Source organism: Corvus hawaiiensis, chromosome Z, assembly GCF_020740725.1.
Source record: "Corvus hawaiiensis isolate bCorHaw1 chromosome Z, bCorHaw1.pri.cur, whole genome shotgun sequence".
Classification (NCBI taxonomy): domain Eukaryota; kingdom Metazoa; phylum Chordata; class Aves; order Passeriformes; family Corvidae; genus Corvus; species Corvus hawaiiensis.
In genome coordinates this window covers 78,222,055-78,243,994 of record NC_063255.1, presented here as the reverse complement: position 1 = coordinate 78,243,994, position 21,940 = coordinate 78,222,055, and the positions used below count along the sequence as shown (strand labels likewise).

The following is a 21,940-nucleotide window of genomic DNA, read 5'->3' as shown; positions in this document are numbered from 1 at the left end:
ACATTCACCACATCACACCAGGGGTAAAATCAGATCTCTGCCATGAGTCCTAACGTCTCGGGAGCCTCCCCTGTGAAGCGGGGCAGGGATTAGAAGATTCCCAGCAGAGGATTTTGGAGGGCTGTGAGTGCTTTCAAGCTATCCTTAAGATATTTGAATCATGAGATTGATGCCAGTCATTTTCACAAAGCATCAGCAAGGTCAAAACTGACTGGCCTTTGGTTTGTGTGCCTGTGTGAGTGAAGTATGTCACTTTCTAGGCTGTTGAGCTGCTTCCTGATGCTTTATTCTTTACTCGGCTGCAACACTTGGCTCAGGAGCTGCCAAATGAAAAAATCTACTATGAACATCAGAAAGCTGTGTCAATGTCTGAGAACCTGCTGGCTAGCTTTGTAGTGTTGTTAAATTTTGATAATCTGAGAAAATAATATGCTGAAAATCACATTATGCTGGAAACCGGCATCAGTCCCACTGCTCCTGAGAGAAGGAGGGTCTTGTCCACCTCACAGAAACATGGAATTACAGATTCATAGAACCACTAAGATTAGAAAAGACCTCAAAGATCATTGAGTCAGAGGGCTAACCCAGCACTGCCACGTCCCTGAACACCACATCCACACTTTCATTGAACACTTTCAAGGACAGTGATTCCACCACTGCCCTGGGAAGCCCGTTCCAGTACTTGACAACCCTTTTTGTGAAGAAATTATTCCTAGTACCCAAACTAATCCTCCCCTGGTGCAACGTGAGGCCATTTCCTCTTGTCCTGTCTCTTGTGAGGTGGCAGATCAGCCCCCATGCTGGGACTTTGGGGACACAGTCACTGAGTTTCGGTGAGCCAAGGAGGGGTGATTGTTTATTTAGGATAACTGAGGATGGAAGACATACAGCTACCCCATTGTAGGCACTTTTATGTGCACTGGAGGTGTTTTATGTGCAGGGAAAGGCCAGCTGTGCCACTGAGGTGTCATTGACACTGGAGAGCTGCACTGAGCATCCAGGTAAGCCAGCACTTTCAGGAGATGTTTATATTTTATGGCTGAAAGACATTAAATGCTTTCCTAAAACCCCATCCCCAGTAATGATGTGTCTGTAGCCTACTGAGGAGTATTTTCACTGGATGAACAATGTAAAATAAGTCACTGGTGAATTCCCCTTAGGCAGGAGAGTGTCTGTCAGCTGGAGGGAAAGGAATGGGCGCAGGAGATGAGCCCTAGTGGGGCAGTGGGATAATCCACAGTTCCTGTCTTCTGGTGGGAGACAAGGTATTAAATTTGAGGTACAGGTTAGGGATTTTGCAGCTCTAAGGTGGGAACCGTGTGTGTTTCACTCTCTGCTGCTCCATGCTTCTGCAGCAGTGAGAAGTACAAGTAAAGGACAGAACAAATTGCATTTTCGTTTAGGTTTTTTTTTTTTTTTTTTTCCCAAAATGGGACGTCAGGAAGAAGTGGCACTGCATTTTGGTGAGATTAAGCTATTTCCCACTTCATTCTCCTCACTGTGGCTTGATAAAATTACTGCGGGAGAGAGCTGACATTACATTTATTAAGAGCAGCCAGTGGCTCAGTCAGTCGTGACTCTTATCCCGGCAGCAGCGAATTCACCCTGCTCTGTGCTGTGTGTCCTTTGTCTGGGGTAGGAAACTACAAGGGAAAACAGCCCCCAAACCCTTCCTGCCAGCAACCTGTTGTCTCAGAGCTGAGCTTCTCCAGTGGCCCAGGCTGCTGCTGTCCCCATTCAGGACAACACTGACGTTTTCAATTCGCGGCTGCTTCTCAGAACAAATCATCCCCTTGTTGCTCATGGGCCCGAGGAACTTTAAAATCCCCATCTGGCAGACAGGAGGTGGCTTTATTTTCCTTAGATATCCTTGGATAACTAGGTCAACACAGTTCTTGTTATCAGCTGCAATAGTTGTTATGAGTGAAAACAATGCTAGAGGAAGTGACAGGTAATTTTGTGGTGAGGGTTCCTGAGGGTAATGCTGAAGGCACAGAGCATTTTCCTTTTCTAAAACCACCAAAACAAGAGGCTCTGATGTGTGACCGTGCAGGCTAGCAGCAGTCCAGGGGCCAGCAAGCTGCGTGGACTGGGAGCCCATCACAGCACCTGGGAACGTCCCCCCAAAACAGCCCTGACCATGCAGCACCCTTCAGCTTTTCCAAGGCTGGGGAAGATTTATTGTATCAAACAGAATTTCGTATCCCAGGATAGGTTTGGTGTGTTAGCAGTTTAAAAATGGATGTTTTAGTCGTGGTGATGCTTTTTTTCCTGGTAGTTCAGGGGAAAGAAAACAGCAATGGACTTTAATCTCTTTTATGTAATTTAACCAAAAAGAACAAAGCTGCTATGTGCAGGTTTTGCAAGAGAGGGAATGGTCAAGAAGGATTCTAGGTGTTTCTCAGGTAATGATATTACTCAGCTGCCTTTTCAGGAAATACAATTTGAAGTGACTGCGTTCATGCCCGGCATGCAATTAGCCTTTTGCTTTGTTTTGTGCATTTCACCAGCAAGCTCTATCCCAGAATAATACTCTGAATTCTCAATTGGTGTAATTCATTATGGTTCCATTAACTTCCAGAGAGGCTGCTCTGGTTTATTCTGGCCCCGTCCCTGGCCAAAGTGTTCAGTTCTGAATATGTAATAAAAGTGTTACTCATCTGAGCAGCCGCTATTCACATCAGCACTTTGTGCCCAGTCCTGGAGGGTTTAATGTGGGTTTTGTTGGTCAACAAAGAGGGTGTTGTGTGCATGGGCAAAGATTAGATGTATCTTTCTCTGCTTTTGAACTCTGTTCTGACGTTTTTCACTCTTCTGCACAATGTTCTCCTCCACGAGGAGTCAGACCAGACTGGCCTTCCTGGGAGGCAGGGTGCCAAAATAACACCCAGTACCAGCAACCATGGGGCTGAGGGCAGCACTGTGGAGCCTTCCCAGCTCCCACTGGAGCACACAAGGAAGGAAAATATTTTTTTAAATGTCAGATTCGGAGCTCTGTGTGATTTCTTCTTTTTTTTTTTTTTTTTTAAATTATTTTTTAAGTTAGGTATGCCAATATAATAATGATTAATCCATTCCAATAAAGGAAAATTGCAGGTTCTCAAACGTCTTCTTAGACAAGAATGATGATGGTTAGAAACAATAGTAGTTAAAGGCAAAAAGTGTACCTTTAAATAATATCAGCATTGTTTTTTTCTAAGGATCAAGCTGTCAAATACAGCACTACTTAGGGTAGCTGGAGTACTTCTAAGATGGAACCTTTAATTTGAGAAAATGTCATACCAAGATTCTCTGGTTTACATTTATTTTTTTTTCCTGGAAAGAGTAAAAAAAAAACCCATATGATACAATATTTTCTGCTTATAGAACCTTGTTATGGCTTTCTGTCATCCCACACATCACCTGCTTAACCTAGTGACTTTATTCTGCTTTTACAGCGAGTGAGCTTAATTCTTCAAGTCTTTGTAGCCTGAAACACCTTTTTTTCTCTTGGTTCTCTAGAAAAAGTCATAAAATCATTCATACTTTCCAACATCTTTACCAAATTTCTCTGGAAATAACCCACTGACATTCTTTCTTTGACGACATCATGCTTTTATAGTATTTCATCACTGGAGCTTAGTCTGTGGTTTATATCACAGTGATCATCCCTTGGTATTTTTCCTGAAGCAAGGTGCTAGAGGAAAAAGTCCTTTCAGTCTAAACCAGTCAGTTGTGTTGTGGTGGGAAAAGGAGTGTGTGTTTACACACCCTTTATATTTAAATCCCATTTTCTCTAATCTTTATTTAGTTAGAGGGAGACTGTATTACTTATTGTAATCAAACCTTACCATTACAGTGACTGTTGTTTTGGAGAAATGTCAGGAAGTGTTTAAAATTTCCACAGGGCCTTAATAATTTAAATGAATTTTTAATGGTAAAGGGGCATGAGAATTGCCCAGTGTAATGAAATTACAAAAATACATTAAATATAGAAAAGCATTTTCTTCTTGCATATAGATATTTTGAGCTTGCACGAAATATTAAGCAACCATAAATTATCCCTATATATAGATATCCTTTTTTATTTTTAGAATCACTGCACACTGATGGAGGGGTAGAGGAATTGCATCAAGCTTTGCCAGTCCCAGGCTGTGTTTCACCCTTCAGTAATCCCTCAGGCAGCTGATACTCTGAATATCAGCAAAACTCAGTTGTCAGACTCTTTACCAGAAGAAAATACCATGTTTTCCAGGCTTGGATATTTGGGGTTTGTGTTTCCAGGTGGCTTTAGGGGTTTGAATGATCAAACCCCCATCACTGCCATTTTAATGAAGATTTTTCCTGGTGCCTCCTGGCCCTGGTGGCTCACAGGGACGTTGGCTGGGGGAGGATCCGTGGAACATGAGCACAGCTCAGGGCGGGATCCTGTTTTTTCTCACTGAGGGCTGCAGCTTTGCCATATGGAAAGACTATCCCAGAGTTAGTGGATCCCAGGGGAGCAGGGCCAGTCCTGTGTAAGGAGTCTGGCTGTGGCTCTCGGTGTCACACCACGCAGTTGCCTCACCCAGCCTCCTGGCTCTGCATCCCTGCTGTCTGATCGACTCGGGGCCTGGCTGTTTGCTCCAGCCATTCTTCTCCACCACTGCCCTCTAAAACAATCCCTGAGTGTGTCCCAGCTTGTCCGTATCCGTGTGCACCAGGGGTGTTTTCGTGGTGTGGGTTACATCTCCTGAAGCTGAGCTCCTTGCTGACTGTGCCCTGTCAGTGCTGGACTTGGCTCATGTTCACAGCCCAGCCAGACCTGGAGAGCCCTTCAGATGCCCAAGGACCTGGAGAAGAAAAACAGCCCATGTGAGAGTGTAAACACAGGTCTGGGGTCCTGCCACAATTTTTACAATCCATTCACAATGAATAATAAATGGTGACTAAAAATCGTGCTGTGTATGTGTCCATGTGAGTGTTTAGGAACATCCAAGTAGAAGTTGTTACAGATTAAACTAACTTCTTGATTCTGATTGAGACCTGCTGATTGATAATTTTTTGTTCATCGTATATCAACGTCTTGCACATGACCAGGTTTCACGTTCATTGTTCAGTAAGTGTTGTAATAAATATTAATGTGTTGCTGCTCTCAGAGTACTTACTGAGATCTTTAAAATTCTTTAAATACACCCCTCAGAGCCTCTTAGGGCAACCAGAATTACCTGTAGCATTTTCCAGAGCAGAATTATCCCGTGATGTTGATTGAGATTGTGCCAGTGCATCTGCCATAAAAACATTAATGTCATGTCTGACTGAGGCACCTTCCATGTTCATCATTTCTGAATCCATTACAGAGACCTTAATGGCAGCTGTATATAAAGACATGCCATAATGACATCTTAAATGCTGTCTTTAAATTCACAGCATGAAAAGCCTTTTAGGAATACTGTATTTAGGTGAAAAAGAAAAAAAAAAAAAAAGCAGATAGCTGACAGCAATTTGTAGATAATACTCATGGTATGTCTTTTATTTAGTGGAGGTTTTTTATTGATTTCAGGAGAAGTAAATGGGTCCAGAAAGCTAATAGTGTGAATAGAACTTTGTTCCTAGTGTATGACATGTGAGACTTCAGTTCAGCTTGTTCATTTCACAGCAAATACAGGAAAATGCATGACAGCGTTTGGAACTGTATCAGCTGGTTATACAAAATTAAAAAATATACAGTAAAAATAAAAGATCTAAAGCTTGTTAAATTAGGGGAAAAAACAAGGTCTATACATGCAAAAAGCACAATATAAATATTCCAACAATCCCTTCTGCAGGAAAGGTCATTTGAAAGGGCACGAGCTTCTCATGGAAAACTCTTTGAGAAGGAAGGGGTTTGAAATAATTCTGTCAAGGACCTTGTGTGGTCACTTTATGGGCAAAGATCTGCTTTCACCAGTCACCACAGTCTCCTCAGTTTGTCTCAAAGTTTGCTTAAGGCAGGGAGAGGAAAGGAGAATGGATATAAAAGAAGGCAGTACAAAATCTCACATGCTTCACCCCAAAGTTTTGATGATCATCAACTGAAGCTTGGAGGATGCTGGAGCAAAGCTTGGCTTTCCTGACGTTGTCATGTCTAACTTCCCATTTTTCCACTTCATTTTTCAAGACATTGAATACTTTGGGCAGTGGTTTAATCTTTAAAATACTTCAAATAAACATTTCAAAAAGGCCAAAACACATTTAATGTCTAGATTTCTTTCCTTAATTAGTTCATAATGTCGATGTCGCCTTTGGTCCTGTCAGTAGCAGTGTTTGGGGCATTAATTAAGCTTTTCACTCTCAGCTGTTCTCCATCAGCATTGACTGAAGGATTATGGACACACGTTATAATCTTTCACAAGCTGAAGAATCATATTGGCCATCTGAGTGGCTCGTGGGCCAGTAGATCCCAGCTTTTCTTGTGGCTGAGCCTTGCTCAACAACACCAGCCCTCTTCTCATGCCTGCCCACCCCAGGAATCACCACTTCCCTTTTACTCATCTCGACTTTTGTCTTTTGATGACGAAATTTTGGGTGATTAGGCTCCATGCCATCGTCAGTTCTGTGTGTTCACGTGTAAGGACAGTTTTAAAGTGGCTGGTTTGTGTTCCAGGGTTAAAGCTGTGTGTCATTTTGAAGGGGTATAGGCCCTGTGTCACTGACTAATTTTAGAGTTGGTTATTTTAAAGCTTTAAATCTGTCTTTTTCTCAAAAAGACACAGTGCCACATGTTTATGTTCCTATTTTATCTCTGAAATAGCATCACATATTTATGGTGCTGTATAAATAAGTAGCAAAATACCTTCTGAGTGTAGTATTTGTTTAAATGTTTTTGTGCTTCCTTACAAATATATAGTGAAATACAGACAAGCAAAGTTCCTGTTTAAATAGGTTTTTATCTTGGATTTTTCCACCTGGAATGTCTTCTCAAGCTAAAGTAGAAATATCTATAGTACAAAAAAGTGGAATGTGCAATACAATTGAAAAAAATCTTAGGCTTATAAGTACAACATGATGAAGTTATTAGTAGAGGTTACTGATTTATCCACCATAAAATACCATAATTATGAAAACATACATTTTCCAGAGTTATGGCCTCCCTTGAGTTGTATTGATTTTCTCAAAGGTTGTTTAATGGGGAAAGAAATCATTCTTGTGGCAGAGGAGTCTGAGCTCCTGGGGGGGGTGTGTCCCGAGTGCAGCTCACACTTGAAATTTAAGGCTGTTTTCAGTACACAATTCCCTCTGGCCTCATGACTCCCGTGGGGTTCTTTGGGAATGAACTGTGTGTCAGGATGGTGATCCTCTAAACCAGCTTTCATGTGCATGTCCAGGACAGACCAGGCAGTGCAAGGACTGTTCAGGCACCAGGGCAACCCCGTGCTTTATACAAAGAAATAAGAAAATAAATTTAACAAGTGATGGAATCACAGAATCATTTGTCTTTGTTGGAAGAGACCCCCAAGGCCATCCAGTCCCAGCTGTGCCCGATGCCCACCTTGTCCCCAGCCCAGAGCCCTGAGTGCCACCTCCAGCCCTTCCTTGGACACCTCCAGGGATGGGCACTCCAAACCTCCCTGGGCAGCCCCTGCCAAGGCCTGAGCACCCTTTCCATGGGGAAATTCCTGCTGCTGCCCACCCTGAGCCTGCCCTGGCCCAGCCTGAGGCCGTTCCCTCTCCTCCTGTCCCTGTTCCCTGGCAGCAGAGCCCGACCCCCCCGGCTGCCCCCTCCTGTCAGGGACTTGTGCAGAGCCACAAGGTCCCCCCTGAGCCTCCTTTGCTCCAGCCTGAGCCCCTTTCCCAGCTCCCTCAGCCGCTCCTGGGGCTCCAGAGCATTCTCAGCTCCATTCCCTTCCCGGGACATGCTCCAGCCCCTTCTTGTTGTGAGCGGCTCAGAACTGACCCCAGGATTTCAGGTGGGGCCTGAGCAGTGCCCAGAACAGGGATGGTCACTGCCTGGTCCTGCTGCCACACTATTCCTGATACAGGTCAGGTGCCACTGGCCTTCTGGGCACACTGCTGGCTGAGAAAGTCAAAATACAGCCAAATAAAGTCAAAAGGCTTTATTGTCCGCAGATCTTTCAGTCACTGTTGTGTATTTCTCCATCCAAGAGATAATGAGTGAAGAATCTATCACAGGAGTAGCAGCAGCTCTCACTGTGAGGGTTTGAGACTCGCTGTTGGTATTCATTCAGAGGCCCAGTTGCAAAGTGCTCGTGAGCAGATCTGTTACTTACCTTCCCATTCCAAGTAGCAGCACAGGTGACTCTTACCTGCAGAGATTGTGGAGTCCCCATCATCCCTGGCAGTGTCCAAGGCCAGGCTGGATGGGGTTTGGAGCCTCCTGGGACAGTGGGAGGTGTCCCTGCCCGTGGCAGGGGTGGCACTGGATGAGCTGGAAGATCCCCTCCCACCCAAACCAGCCTGTGGTTCTGTGGTTTTATGACTACATAAAGGTTAACAAAATAATCACTTACTGCTTTGAAATCAGTGAATAATGTTGATTGTTCACATTCTTCTTTAGGACTGACTTTCTGACCTCAGGCTCCACATCTGCACAGCCAGGGGTTAGGGATAATAAAGATTTCTGACATGGGGTAACCTTAGAGGTGATCCATGGAAGCCCCACCACTGCTGGTGCCAGGGCCTGAGCCACATCAGCTCAGACACCAGAAAATCCAAGTTGAGCAACAGTGATGGAGTTGCAGGCATGAGGTTTATGCTTTACGAGCCTGGTGAGGAATTACTCTGGGCTCCACTACCTCACATTGAATTGGGACATCGCAGCCCAGAAATCCTTTCCAAAGCTTTCTGTAGCCCCATGATTTCAGCTCTTCTGTCTGTCTGCTTTGTTGTTGTGTTTGCTCGACCTGCATGGTGCTTCATGTCTCCTGGGAGTTGTGTCCAGAAGCCTCCTACCTCCACCCTGGGTGGTACAGATGATCCAAACGGGACATCCCGGGAGCCCAGAGGATGACTCCAGCAAACAGTCACACCCGGGACACTGAGCTCATCCAAACCTCTTCAGACCACGACCTTTTTAGTGCTGATGCCTGAATTTGGAAGTGCTTGTGTGCTGGATGACGGCGCATCCAGCCATGGTGCACAGAAAATTAGCCTTCATACAGAGCTCTGAAAAGATGTGAGGGCCAGAGAGGGAGAAGAGATTCTCGCAGTAAATCAGGAATTGCAGTGGGTTGTTGAAAAGCTGTTGCTGAGCAGCCTAAAACCACCACAGCATCCGAGTCACCAGCCTTGGTGCTGCTCCTGACAAGCACCCACGGAAAATAAAGCAGGGAAAATGGCTTCAGTTGTTAGGAGGTTTTTAGATGTCCAGATAGAAATTGTAAAATCTTGCCTCAACAGAGCACCTGCCTGACCCACATCAGGAAGGATCTGAGCACATCCCAAAGGTTTCTCTTTGTGCTGTGACAGAGGTACTAACTTCTAGGGGCTAGGGACACTATAAATTTGTAGTATTTTCAAGTGAAATCATAACCTTTAGCAATGCTCGTAAACAGGGACTTTTTAAGAATTATAATACCACTGAAGTATTTTCAGCAAAGCACATTAATGTGGGTTATTGAAACTTAGTATCTCTCATCTGATTATGTGGTTCATTGAAATTTCCCTTCTCAAGGTATTTTTTAAAAGAAAGATTTCTATTACAGATCATGGTTTTGATGATTAAAATTAATGAGCTCCCCCAGAGACTCTTGGATATGTGTAAAATGCGTTCCTTTTTTACCCTCTTGTATTTTGATAGATGAAAAGAGACTTTTTCATGCTTCCTGACCAAACTTATTATTTGTGTGTCAAATTTACCTTAATTTTTTTTGCCATGTGGTTTCAAGACAATGTGAGATGGCAACAGATGAGCGCCTGAGTTATCTCCAACAAATAAGTGTTGAGAATGAAACCTTATGGCAAACAGATTTTGCCATAACTTGATTCATTTCCCTGCAGGTTTGAAATAAGGGTGTTTTGTGGGGTAGTTTTGGGGTTTTTTTTTTGGTTTGTTTGTTTTTGTTTGGTTGGTTTTTTCTGTTTGTTTTTTTTTGTTGTTTGATGTTTAGGGTGGGCTTTTTTCTTTTTTGTTTTAGGTTTTTTTGTTTGTTTGTTTTTCTTGTTTGGTTGGGTGTTTTGGTTTTGTTTTTTTTAGGGTTTTTATTTTGTGTTTTTTGGCTTTTTTGGGGGGGCTTTTGTTTGTTTTTTTGTTGGGTTTTTTTTTGTTTTGTGTGGTGTTCTTGGTTTGGTTTGGTTGGGTTTTTGTTTTTTTTTTTTCAATTAATGTATTGTATTTAAAAAACTTTTAGAAAAGGGTGATGTCAGGAAAAGAATACTTTGCAAATAGAAAACTCAGTGGTAATACAGCCTAGAAGGGTGAAATGTAAACTTCCTTACTGAGCTGAATACAATTTATAAATTTTGTGTAGCTGGATCTCAACTTTTTGCCAGAGTTGTTTTAAAATGTGTCTTCATAAACACTTCCCATGGAGATATTCTTTGTAAAAATAAATGTTAATAACCAGCTGACAGAGAATTTATAGAACCTCGGTCTCAACTGCCTCTCGGCCCCAGGGGATTATGGTACAGTAAACCCAAATTTATACAAAGAATGAAATATACAGTAGGGCAGAACAAAGGGAATGGGGAATGGCTCTCGTTGTTTTCCGAAAATTAATATAGTGACATATTCCTGTTGCTTTCAGCCAAGCAGATGCACGGACCGTAAATACCAGTGTTTAATTTTGGATCTCTGAGTGATCTAAACAGATCTATTTCTCATGAAAAATGCCAGGCTCTGTACACGGGGTAACCTCAGCGTAGGTAGGAATGGTGTTTCCTCAGTTGCCTGTCAGGAATGACTTAATTGTGCTTTGCAGATACTGCCTGCATCCTCGGGATGTGTTAATTTCCATACCCATTCATTTAGAAGGCTCTGCCGAGGCTGTCAAAGAGATGCTAATTATTATCAGCCGTGGTGATCCTTGGGGAATTTTGCTGGGATTGAGAAACCATGAAATTGCTGGAGTTATACTACAGGCAGGGATTAAAGTGATGCGTTCTGCTCCCTCTCTGTTCTGTCCTTCCTCTGGCAGCTTGGGGGACAGCTCTCACAGGCAGTCCTGGTGCTCTTCAGGTGATAGTTTGGTGACCACTTGGTCCCCTCTCAGCCCATTTTTTGTGTAATATTGGTGCTGATTTTAAGTTAAGTCATCATCCAAGTTCGGTTGAGTAATTCCATGGAGCAAAACATGCTGCCTGGAGTTAAGGCAGAATTCAACCAGGGAGTTCTGCTCTGCTGACAGGAGGGCTCTGGGAGGAATTTAGGGGAGCTGCAATAGTGTTAGTATCTGAAAATCTGAACAGATTTTCCTAAGTCTTTCCTACTTGGATGAAAAAGAGAACTTTTCATTCAGAAGAGAAATTGAAATTGTCAGAATTCTGTGGTGCTGTTGATGAAATCTCCAGGATAGGAGATAATTTTAAATAAAGGCCTTTCTTCAGGATAAATGCCTGTGTCCTTTAAAAATATTTCCTCTTCTATACCAGTCTGGAAAAGCTTTTTTTTTTTCTTAATCAGTGCAAGTTCTTTACTGTGATGAAACGAAATACATTTCATTTAGTGGTACAGGCTGAAAATGTGAATGTTCCTTGAATCCATTTGTTCATTTGTTATATCTTAAATATGTAACAGCAAGGTGAAGAGAAGTGGTGTCTGTGACTGTGTTTCCTATAGGTAAAACCTCATTAATTGCAGCTTTTTTCCCTGCCTCTGGTCCACCATTGATAATTTGGACATCAAGGCTGTGTATTCTGTCAGTGTGAAGTTAGGTCATTGCAGGCAAACAAATTCCTCAAATTTGGAAAACTTCTGCTCATTTTTTGCTTGCCTTTGTTCCTGTTTATATTTTTTTATGGCAAAACTAAGCTTTTGGTGCTGATTTTAGCCCTTTATTGCTGTACTGAGAGGATCTGGATCCTGTTTTCTCATTGACGCTGCCATGAATAATTAGACAAGTCACAGCTGTAGAATGTTCATTAGAGGTGATGATACAGAGACTGAAGGTGCACAGAGTTGGGTTTTTTTCAAACTGAAAGTGGATGTGGCAGGTTGGAAGGTATTTCTTTTTAAACCATTGACTTCCATATATCAAAATAAAGTAATGCAGAAGTGTGTTGTAGAATCTATCTGGACTGCCTCTCTATAACTAGGCTACAGAAATTAATTTCTGTTCTTTCACAGATCCCGATGCTTTATTTCCAAATGTCTTGAGGATGAGTCCTGGCATTTTTCTGTATTAAAGGCATCTTCTATTTCCAGGTCCCCAACATTGTGGGGCTGCACTGACTTGATTTCATCCTGGCTCTTCCAAACCAACCACAGCTATTTCTAGTTTTCAGTTATTTTCTAGAATATCCTATTGAAAAACTCCCTCGACCCACCAAATAATACCACTTCTCAAAATTACAAAAAAGAACCCCCAAAACAACAAGAAACCCTCCAACAAGCAGAAGTTTTTATTTAAAGTCTTTAATCTTCTTGCCACAAATATTCTTTTAGTATTTGAACTATGATCCCCTTCTTGCTGTCCTATCAATCTTATTTCTTGCAGTTACTCACCTGCAGAGTGTGTTATCTATTGGGAATGTTTTCTTTTCTAAATCAATGTTTGGTGTAGGAGGTTTAATTACTGTTTTTCATCCAGCACTAGTCCTGTCTATGTTTAAATTGCAATATTCCTCTCAAAGGTACAACAACCATTCATACTGAATTACGTAATATAGAAGTAAGAAATTTAATTTCACAAGGAGTCAAGAAACTTTGCTTCCTTAAAACGTTGCTTAAATTTAGACAGAAAATATTTCCAGAATGCAAAGCTAGGCTTCTGCCTAAGACTGTCTCTCATTTTTCCAAAAGGTTTCTACGTTGAGCAATGGATAATATTTTGCTGAAGCTTTCTTTGGCTTTTAGTCAAGTGCTATAAATGAATTCAGTAAGGGGAGTTATTTTTGGGCAGCAGTAGTGTGTGTGTGTGTTTAAAGTCCAGTGGTGATGCACGGTGCTGTGAGAATCAAGTGTATTCCATCTTTTCTTCAGCAGTTCTGAGAGTTTTGGCTTGAAAGAAAGAAGCAAACACAACAAAAAGCCCCAAGCTTGTGGTGATCAACCCTCACCCATGAGCCACTCTGCTGCTATTTGTGAGATTGAATTCTGGGCCACCCGAATGAGAAGCATTTCTTTTGGTATTATTAAAAGAAATTTTTTTTTTTTTTGAAACTAAAGAAGGGAAAAATCTTTTAAAAATTCTTTTTAGACACGGAAGAGTTCTGTGTCTAAACAGCAAAAAAAATGCTGAGCATGGGGGCTGTGATCACCAAGTTGCACAGGTGAAAACACAGGGACATTTTTTTACTATGTTAGGAAAAAGTAGGTTTTTGTGTATGAGATTCACCTCTGGATCTACTTTTTGGCCAAAGAAGAGGGTGTGGTAGGAGAACAGCAAAAAGGAAGGACAGGAGTTATGACAGCAAAATTGTTCAAATCTGTTGGGTTCTTGACAGTAAACTGTTCTGTGTGTATTCGTTATGAAGAGGCCAACTTTGGACAGTGATGTTGAGATCTATAAAACAGTGTTTGTGCAAGTGTTGGACACACTGCCCCAGACAGGTAAAGAGTTACTATCATGAACATATATTCAGCACTGAACACTGGAAAAGTACGCATATGTAGTTAAAGTTTAGTGTGGAGACTTCGGCTGTCGTTTAAACCTTCTCAGCATTTACTCTAGGAATGTATCTTGTCTGTGCTGGACTTTGGAACTTGTTAATTAGCTCGTGCCTTGGAAATACGTCAGCTAATACCTGTTGTCACCCTGCAAATTTCTGCAAGTCTATGATGCAGTGTAGTGCGTGCTGGTGAATATTTAATATTACTGAATGTTAAGCATGTGCTTCACTGTGCTGCACTGGCTCCAGGGAGCTTCTGATTAATTTATCAGTGTTCTTGGCCAGAAACACATGTTTCTTTGAGAAACAGTGAAAATGCCACTTGTGGGCTGTGTGTTACCTCCCTGCTTCATTTTCAGCACACATGGATAACCAGTGTGAAAGGAATGGAGAAACAGGACTCATGAAAACCTTTTGTATTGAATCTCTAATTATGGCGTCTGTCGTCCGCATGAGGATTAAACCTCCCTAAAATGCACAGAAACGTAATAAACAAGGAAGTTACCCTAATAGCATCAGCTTCAGTCACCACATTATTATTTAATATATTTCAGCTGAAGTTTGTGCTGTTCTGGATATCGTTGTCTTGAAAATTATAGGTAATTAAAGATTTCATTTTGAAAGCAGGAATACCAAATGAAAATATGCTGCAGGATGTTGATAGCTGGAATAAAAATGTCTGCATAACTTCTGAATGCATTTATAGGGGTTTTTTTATGGAGGGTTTTAGCTTAAGGAAGGATCTGTTTGTCTTGACATTTGAGTTTTGAGTAGGTGATTGTCAAAGCGGAGGGGGTTTGTTGCTTAAGTGTACATAAAGCATATTGTATGAATTCACATGGTAATTTAAATAGGTAGGTGAACCTGGACAGAGCCTGCTTCACTCAGCTTCAGCAAAGGAGGCAGTGAAAATCCAGACAGATTGTCCAGTTTGGGGTTGCTGGTCTTTCTCTCCGCTGGCTACAAAGACGTATCAAGGCAAGATTATCTTTCTGGTTTAAATTTTGAACTTGCCTTTATGTCACAAACTTCTCCCAGTTCTGAGGCCATCTTGGCAGTGCAGAGATTTTCATAAGAATGAAACAAAAAGGGAATATTTTAGGGGTTGTCTTGAAACACTTCATGGTGGATTTCTTTTGACCTTGGGTGGTTTTCCTCTTGGCAGCTCCAGAACGAAGGGATTCCTCGCTCCTGGGCAGCCCAGACGTCATGGACCCAGCTCCAAGGAGAAAAAGAAGGCAAAGAACAGCAAAACCAGCAGGGACAGGAGCTAAGATGGCTGCTTACGAGGCAGAGCAGCCAGCCCAGGAGAAGTAAGCAGGTTTTAAATGTACTGAAATGTTTTTCCATTCACAGGCATCATCGGGTTCGTGGGATTCCAAACCCAGCTGGGCATGGACAGCCTCTGGTTGAGAAGGGAGGTTGGGCTTGGGCCACCCTTCCAACCTCACCAGCCTGGGATTCTGCCTTTGGGATTTCAGTGGAAAGAGATTACCTCTCGATTCCATCTTTAATAGATTTTTCTGAAAATGAAATCTCCGGGCAGAAAAAATTTGTTCCCTCTTAAACACAAAGAATTTGTAACACTTAAAAGTGTTTCTCTTCTTACATCCATTTCAGCTTCTGGAAATATTTCCACATGTTCTGGAGGGTGCTTACAGATCTGCATAGAGTTGCCTCAGAGATGCAATGGGATTGGTAGTATTTCCTTCAAAAATCTATTATTTTTCCTAAATATATGGCAAATTACATTTGAAAATACCTATTTTCCATTTCTATCTGTGATATTCCATGGACTATGAACTCTTTAAACTGCTGTGGACACAAGTAGATTACAAAGGCATTTCCCATGATTAGGAAAGTTTTCTGTTTAAATCAGCAGGAGAACTATCTCATTTTGATGTAGAAGGTTGTGGTTTGATGCCAGCTAGGAATGTTTGAATTTACAATCCTGTTTTATTAGTTAAAAAATTGCATTTTTTTTAGGATGGCGTAGAAATATGTCCCATCTTGCTTTTTTGTTCTTTTACATCCCAGTCCATTGCAATGAAAAATGCACTTTCCTCACTGTATTTGGTCAGTTTGATTTTGAAACTCTGCCTGCTTTTGCCTGAAATTCAGGTTCATTTTATTTAGTATTGATTGTTGAAGGAAAACCTATGGAGGCAAGCTATTGCAAAGGAATATACAGAGGCCTTGGACTGAGTAATTGTCTGTTTATAAGCATCTGAGTGCTGTGTTGGGGGGGACAGCCAAGATAGTACTGACATTTTTGTTTAAATTCTTCTAAATAAAGCAAATTTTAGTAGAAACAGTTACATTGTAACACTTGCCATAGGGGAACATCCATTCTATCAGCCTCTGTCTCCATTTTTCTGTTTTGCACTTTATGTGGCAGTAGCAGTTCTTGGGTTAGATAAGAAGATAGGAAATCTCTCCATTTATCTGAAACATTACAGAAGCTGAACTGAAATAATTTCCACTTTACCTATTATTTTTCTCAACGTCACTGAGGTTTCTGAGCTTCATCTGAAATCTTTTGCCAGCTGCTAATCAAGTTTTCAGTCAATCTGCTTGGCTAATAATTTTCAGTTCTCTTCAGCCTGTCAGAAGTGGGGAGATGCAGAATTAGCACCATGATCGAGTTCACAAATACAGGTGTTCTCTTTATGGAGCTTCTCCAGTAATTTGTACTGATGGAATATGGTGCAAAGGTCTTTATCTTAAGCTGACAGCATGTCGGGGTCCTGCCCAAAATGTTTTCCAGTGTTGTGTCACTGAGCAAAAAGGAAAAAAAAAAAAAATTATCAATTATTTAATCCAAACAAACCACCCTGTCCTGCTGGGGTGGCAGGGGGGAAAAGTTAACCTTGAAATTCCTTCGCCTCTGGAAGTGCTCCATCACAAACAGGGAGATGTGCAGCCCCTGAGAGCGTGTGGTGGTGTTGTGGGGTCGAGTGACAGATTGTGTTCACGTCTGCAAATGCACCAGCGAGTCCTCCCTCCTTCCTGGGCTCTCCTGCTCAGACCTGCAGCAAGGGCTGGCTCCTTAATGTAAACACAAATGTAAATGCTTCAAGGCCAAGTCACACAAAATCCTCTCCCACAGTTCTTGCTTTAGCAAATAGAGCTTATTTAGAGTTGTTTCCCCGCGTGGCATTTCTGGTGGCATCAGCAGTGCTCGTTTCACGCTCTCCAGGTGAGGAAAGGGCTGCCACAAACCCAGCACCAAGCACCCGATGCTGCCCTAGAGCTGTTGCATCATGCGTTGGTTGGTACAAGATCCTAAAAACAAAAAGAGTTAAAAATACCTCTTTAGCAAAAGCAAGCATCCAAGTTTTTATTTTCCCTTTGGCTTTCAGATTGTTTTGTGAAAACACAGTGTTTTTCAACGCAGTCAGTGTTATCACGTAAGAAAAGTTGTGTCTTAAATTTTATATACTTCCTGTAAGACTTTACAGTATGCTAAGAAAGTAGCATTTGTCTTAAACTCAAGAGCATCTAAAGTAAATACTAAGTCATCAAAATCTAAAGGATTCTATTTCTGTGAATATTTTAGATTTATGGATGTTGAGGCTAGTTCTGCAGCAATTCTCTGCTCCTTGGAATGAAAATATGCTCTTAGATATGACCAAAAATACTCAGAAGAATGCAAATAAAAATACGTTGGACAGAGAAATTAGAGCAAAAGGAGTGCTGCCTTTCTCATGCTTTGTGTGTGGGTGCAGTGGCAAGAAAAGGAGTTGAATTGTATTTATCCATATAGACATCTAGTATTACTGTGGCAATTTATTCAAGGGCTAAATCAACATTTTTAATGAAACTTGGCAATGTGCTTCAGATAATATTAAGCTTAGTGAAAGTAGCCATGAGAGCAGCAAAGAACTGAACCAGGATTGGTGGAACAAGGTTGCCAAATGAGCTGTTTAATTATTTGCTGAAAAAAAAAGATGTACTTTGGGATAAAGTAGACATTTAGAATAATTAGTGGGTCAGCCAGCTGCCAAGAATGAGGTTTATCCAGCTCTCTAGCAGGTTGTTCTTAAATCTGAGATATCCAGTGAAGGAAAATGCTTCTTTAGGCAGACAGATGTTACTTTTAGTGAGTAATACCTGACCTATGACTCTTAATTTACACATTTTAAAAATGTGTCAGGACAAAAAGTAGATCTTACTGTTCAAAACACAATTGAGCCAGGAAGTAAAATTATTCTGATTCCAGTAAACTGTGATGGTCTTGGTGCATCTCTATGACTTAATATCTGGCAATTTCCTAAGGTGCAAGGCAGAGATAATATGTAAGTCAAGTTAAGATGCAAATTCTACTTTTCACAATTTGCATTTCATAATTGGAGGGGAAAAAAATTATTAAGAGCATTCCCAATCCACAGTTAGAAGTTATGCTTGTTGAGGCATTACCCAAATCTCTTCGGGGGCTGCATACGAATGGCACTGTTAGCTGTGTGGAATATGCATTCCATATAGAGGCTTAGCTGTATGGCCTGTCAGCCTGAATCCTGTAAATAATTGGATGTTTCTGTAATGTTTTCACTTCAAAAGTGTTGGAACCTACTTGAGAGCAGATAGTACCCACCCAAGATGGGAAAATTTTTTATTTAATTTTAGAAATTAAGCGTAGTCATGGAACGAAACCTGCAGTCACCGACTACAGTGGAACAGAGATGGAGTCTCTATAACTAAAATAAAAATAAATCAGGGAGAAGCTTCCATTTCTAGTACAAATTGCATCTTTCTGCTTTGATTTATCAGAATTGGTGTTTTCTTAATGAGTTAAGGAAAAACCTTTTCATTTCTGTCTTTCATTTTTTGCTAATAAAGGACCTTCTGTGGTCCTCATTCACACGTGTTTCCTGGGAGAAAGGCTTTGCTGGATAAGACTTGAAACTTCTACAAGTTATTCTGTGTATTTCAAAGTATAATCCATTCCTGCTGTGCCAGGATATTCATAATTTCTTTGCTATTTAATGCATGCGTACTGTTGAGTGGATGTGCAATTACAGAAGTGGTTTGGGGGAAGGCATCTTAAATACAGGAAAAACATTATTATGGATGCAAATACACTGGATTCTCCTGAGAATAAGACTAGAAAAATTAAAAAAGAAAAGTCCTTACAGAGGAAGTGCTCCGTAATCCTGAGAAGCAAGTGTTATGAGATACTCTTAATTCAACTGACTGAGAAGGAACAGGTATTATTTCCTTATCTTATTTTTTTGGTAAGTATTGCCTGTTTGCCCCAAATACTGTGACTCTGACTTATTAGTTGTTTTACATGCCAAAAATTCCAGTTTTTTAAGTCTAGTTTAGTACATTTCTTGTCTCTGTCACTCTGTCACTTTTCTTTTTAATTGAAAACTGACTTTTGCTGGCTTGATACCTCTTGCTTGAGTGATAAAATGGAGTGACTACCAGAATCAGGCCTGCATTTAAACTGAAGGAAAGAGACACTCTCCCTTACTTCACTGTGTTTGGCTTTGCAGAAATTTTGAGGTCAGTTTGATGGCACCTTTGCCGCCGGTAATTAAATTATTTCTTTTTTTACGCATAAACTCTGCTTTTTCAGAGAGCTCAAAAAGGGTTCAACACATCTTTAGGAGCTCTCAGAAATACCCAAGCAAATCAGAGAAACATAATCAGGTTTGTGAGTGTGTGTTTTAAGGTCCCAGGAGCTGCTGGGGGAGGTTTGTGCCACCTGCATCGCCATCCCTTGCTCCATCAGAGTCCAAACTGGGAATGTGATTTTTACTTTAAACACGAGTGTTACGGCGCACACACTCGCTGTTTGTTCTTCACTTCAGGGCCTAATTAAGCTTAGCTGTGTGTGTAATTGTGGGTACAGTGAGCTGCTGCATAGTTTTTGCTTCTAAATGATAAATGTGGATTTTTTTTTCCCAGTGTTCATGCTCTCCTCCCTTTCTGTACCTTCAAAAGGTTTTTTTTTTGAGTCTTCGCAGGTATGTGTAATTTATTTGGAAAGAAATCCTTTAGCATTGTATCCCAATACTGTAATAAGCTGGACTTGCCTTTCTTTTGATAAACTTCCATCCCCTCAAAAGCACTCGGAGCCTGTGAGCTCCGGGGCTCCCTGGGGATCCTCTCTCTGCATTTGTTTAATTCATGGCTTGCGGTTCACATTTCTGAAGTTCTAATGCAAGGTTTATTTAAAGTGTGGTCTGCCACCACCAGTGACTCAGGTAGGAGAAACCACGGATCTGCTCTGGAATCTGGCATTCCCAGAGGGTGACACACAGACTTCTGGTTTTCTGTCTCACACAACAACTGATTCTCCTCATGAAAGCTCAACCAAGCAAAAATTGGGTTCTGCTGAAAATGACATCATGACCTTCCATGCCCCAGAGGGGGTGTGAAGTCTACACCACAGATACCCCCTTTTAGAGGAAGATGTACTTAAGAGCTCATGATGACATGCCACTTTTGTGTTCTTTTAACTGCATTTATTTAACACGATAGGAGAGAACTTTGCTGGTGTGGCAAACACTGCGATCACTCTGATCTTTCAGTCAGCCAGTGCAGGGAATGTGTACAGCAGTGAGAAGCTCATTCCTGCCATCATAAATTTATGGAATGCAATGTTTAGAAAGTTTTGGATGATCACTCATTCAGGCTGAAATGTAAACAAGAAATCTCTTAGAAGTGGGTGATTGGGTTGTATGAGCCTCTAATGTGAGTATTAAACCAAAAAAATTTTAAATAGTGAATTAAGGCATCTTTGTGATTCATGCATGCTCAGCATTCTCTTGAGCTTTTCAGTGGTTTCTTTCTTTCTTTCTTTCTTTCTTTCTTTCTTTCTTTCTTTCTTTCTCTCTTTCTTTCTTTCTTTCTTTCTTTCTTTCTTTCTTTCTTTCTTTCTTTCTTTCTTTCTTTCTTTCTTTCTTTCTTTCTCTCTTTCTCTCTTTCTCTCTTTCTCTCTCTCTTTCTCTCTTTCTTTCTCTCTCTCCCTCTCTCCCTTCCCCTTCCCTCCTTTTCCATCTATTTTTGCTCCTTTCTCCCCTCCTTTGCTGTGACACTGGCAGCAGCGTGACATCAGTCACACCAGACAGTTCTGCCCCACCTGAGCAAACACTGACAATATTACAGAACCTTTCTGTGGCCTGAGGGGAGCTTTGATAATTGACCCTCGTCCTCTGAACACTCACCTGTGACTGTTCCAGGCTGGGGTGGGAAGGAGAGCTGTGTGGTGTGACCTGGGCAACAATGGGGGGCTGTCAGAGCCAAGAAAAAAAAAAAGATAAAACCTTTGGTGACAATACTGCAAAAACTGTACAAGACATAAATCATTGTGGGAAAAAAGTGGTTGCAGAATATCTAGAGCAATGCTTCATTCAGCTCAAAGGAACGAGGCAGAAGTAAATGCAACAAAGTGCAGCTGTTTTTCTCTTGGTGGTACCTGTGCAGTGTCTTTTTTTAACTGAGCAGCAGATAATTAGGCTTCCACCATCCCCGTGGGAAGGGGTGATTTATTTCCATGGGAAGTGGAAGGAATTGGAATCCATGATCACCATTTCTCTCAGCTCCCCTGGGAAAGGTGGGAAAGGCCCAGGGCAGGAGAAAAATGAGCATTGTCTGCTGACCTCAGAGGTTGCCATCTCTCCTGGGGAAACTCTGCCAGCTCTCCAGTTTGTAGCACATCTCACCGGTTTTTGTCACTGGTAATAGCCCAATAATTGACTGCTGATGGAGGAGTTATTAGTCAGTCAGACTGACAGGACTCTCCCCTCTCTTGTCTCAGGGCATGTTCCTTAGGTCAGGGTTTTATTGCTGTGACAAATCTGGTGAGATATGTGTCTCCAATGATTCATCTATAATGTATTTCAGTGAAACAGTTCAAGAAAATTTATTTCATATTTCAGGCTGTGAGACTACAAGAGAAGAGCTTAAAAAAATGGAAATTATACCTTCTTCCTCCATTACCTTTCTGGTAAACTTTTTGATGCTTTTCCTGTGCCTTTTCAACAAAGGTTTTAAATGGAGTGCCGTTTGGCCTGAGCTTTTTATTTTAAGCCCCTCTTAGGTAGGTTGTGGGTTGGAATGGTTTAATTTATCACACTATGCATTAGTTTTGTTAAATCCTGAGAACCTCGATGGGGTGTTCTAATGTGGGAGGCCAAAGAATTTCTCCTCAGAGGTAAATTACACTAAGAAGGAGGGAAGATTGTGTGTGGTTGAGGTAACCAGC

At 41.4% G+C, this 21,940-nt stretch overlaps 1 protein-coding gene across 11 annotated transcripts in view; it reads left to right on the top strand.

Annotated features, from left to right (window-relative positions):
- The window catches only part of XRCC4 (X-ray repair cross complementing 4), a 148,797-nt gene that overhangs the window by 74,228 nt on the left and 52,629 nt on the right, over window positions 1-21,940 (top strand). For all 11 annotated transcript variants that reach the window (XM_048292145.1, XM_048292142.1, XM_048292138.1 and 8 more), the window contains one exon: window positions 14,891-15,038. In XM_048292145.1, the coding sequence (XP_048148102.1) occupies window positions 14,891-15,038 (148 nt within the window). The remainder of the gene's footprint in view (window positions 1-14,890; window positions 15,039-21,940) is intronic.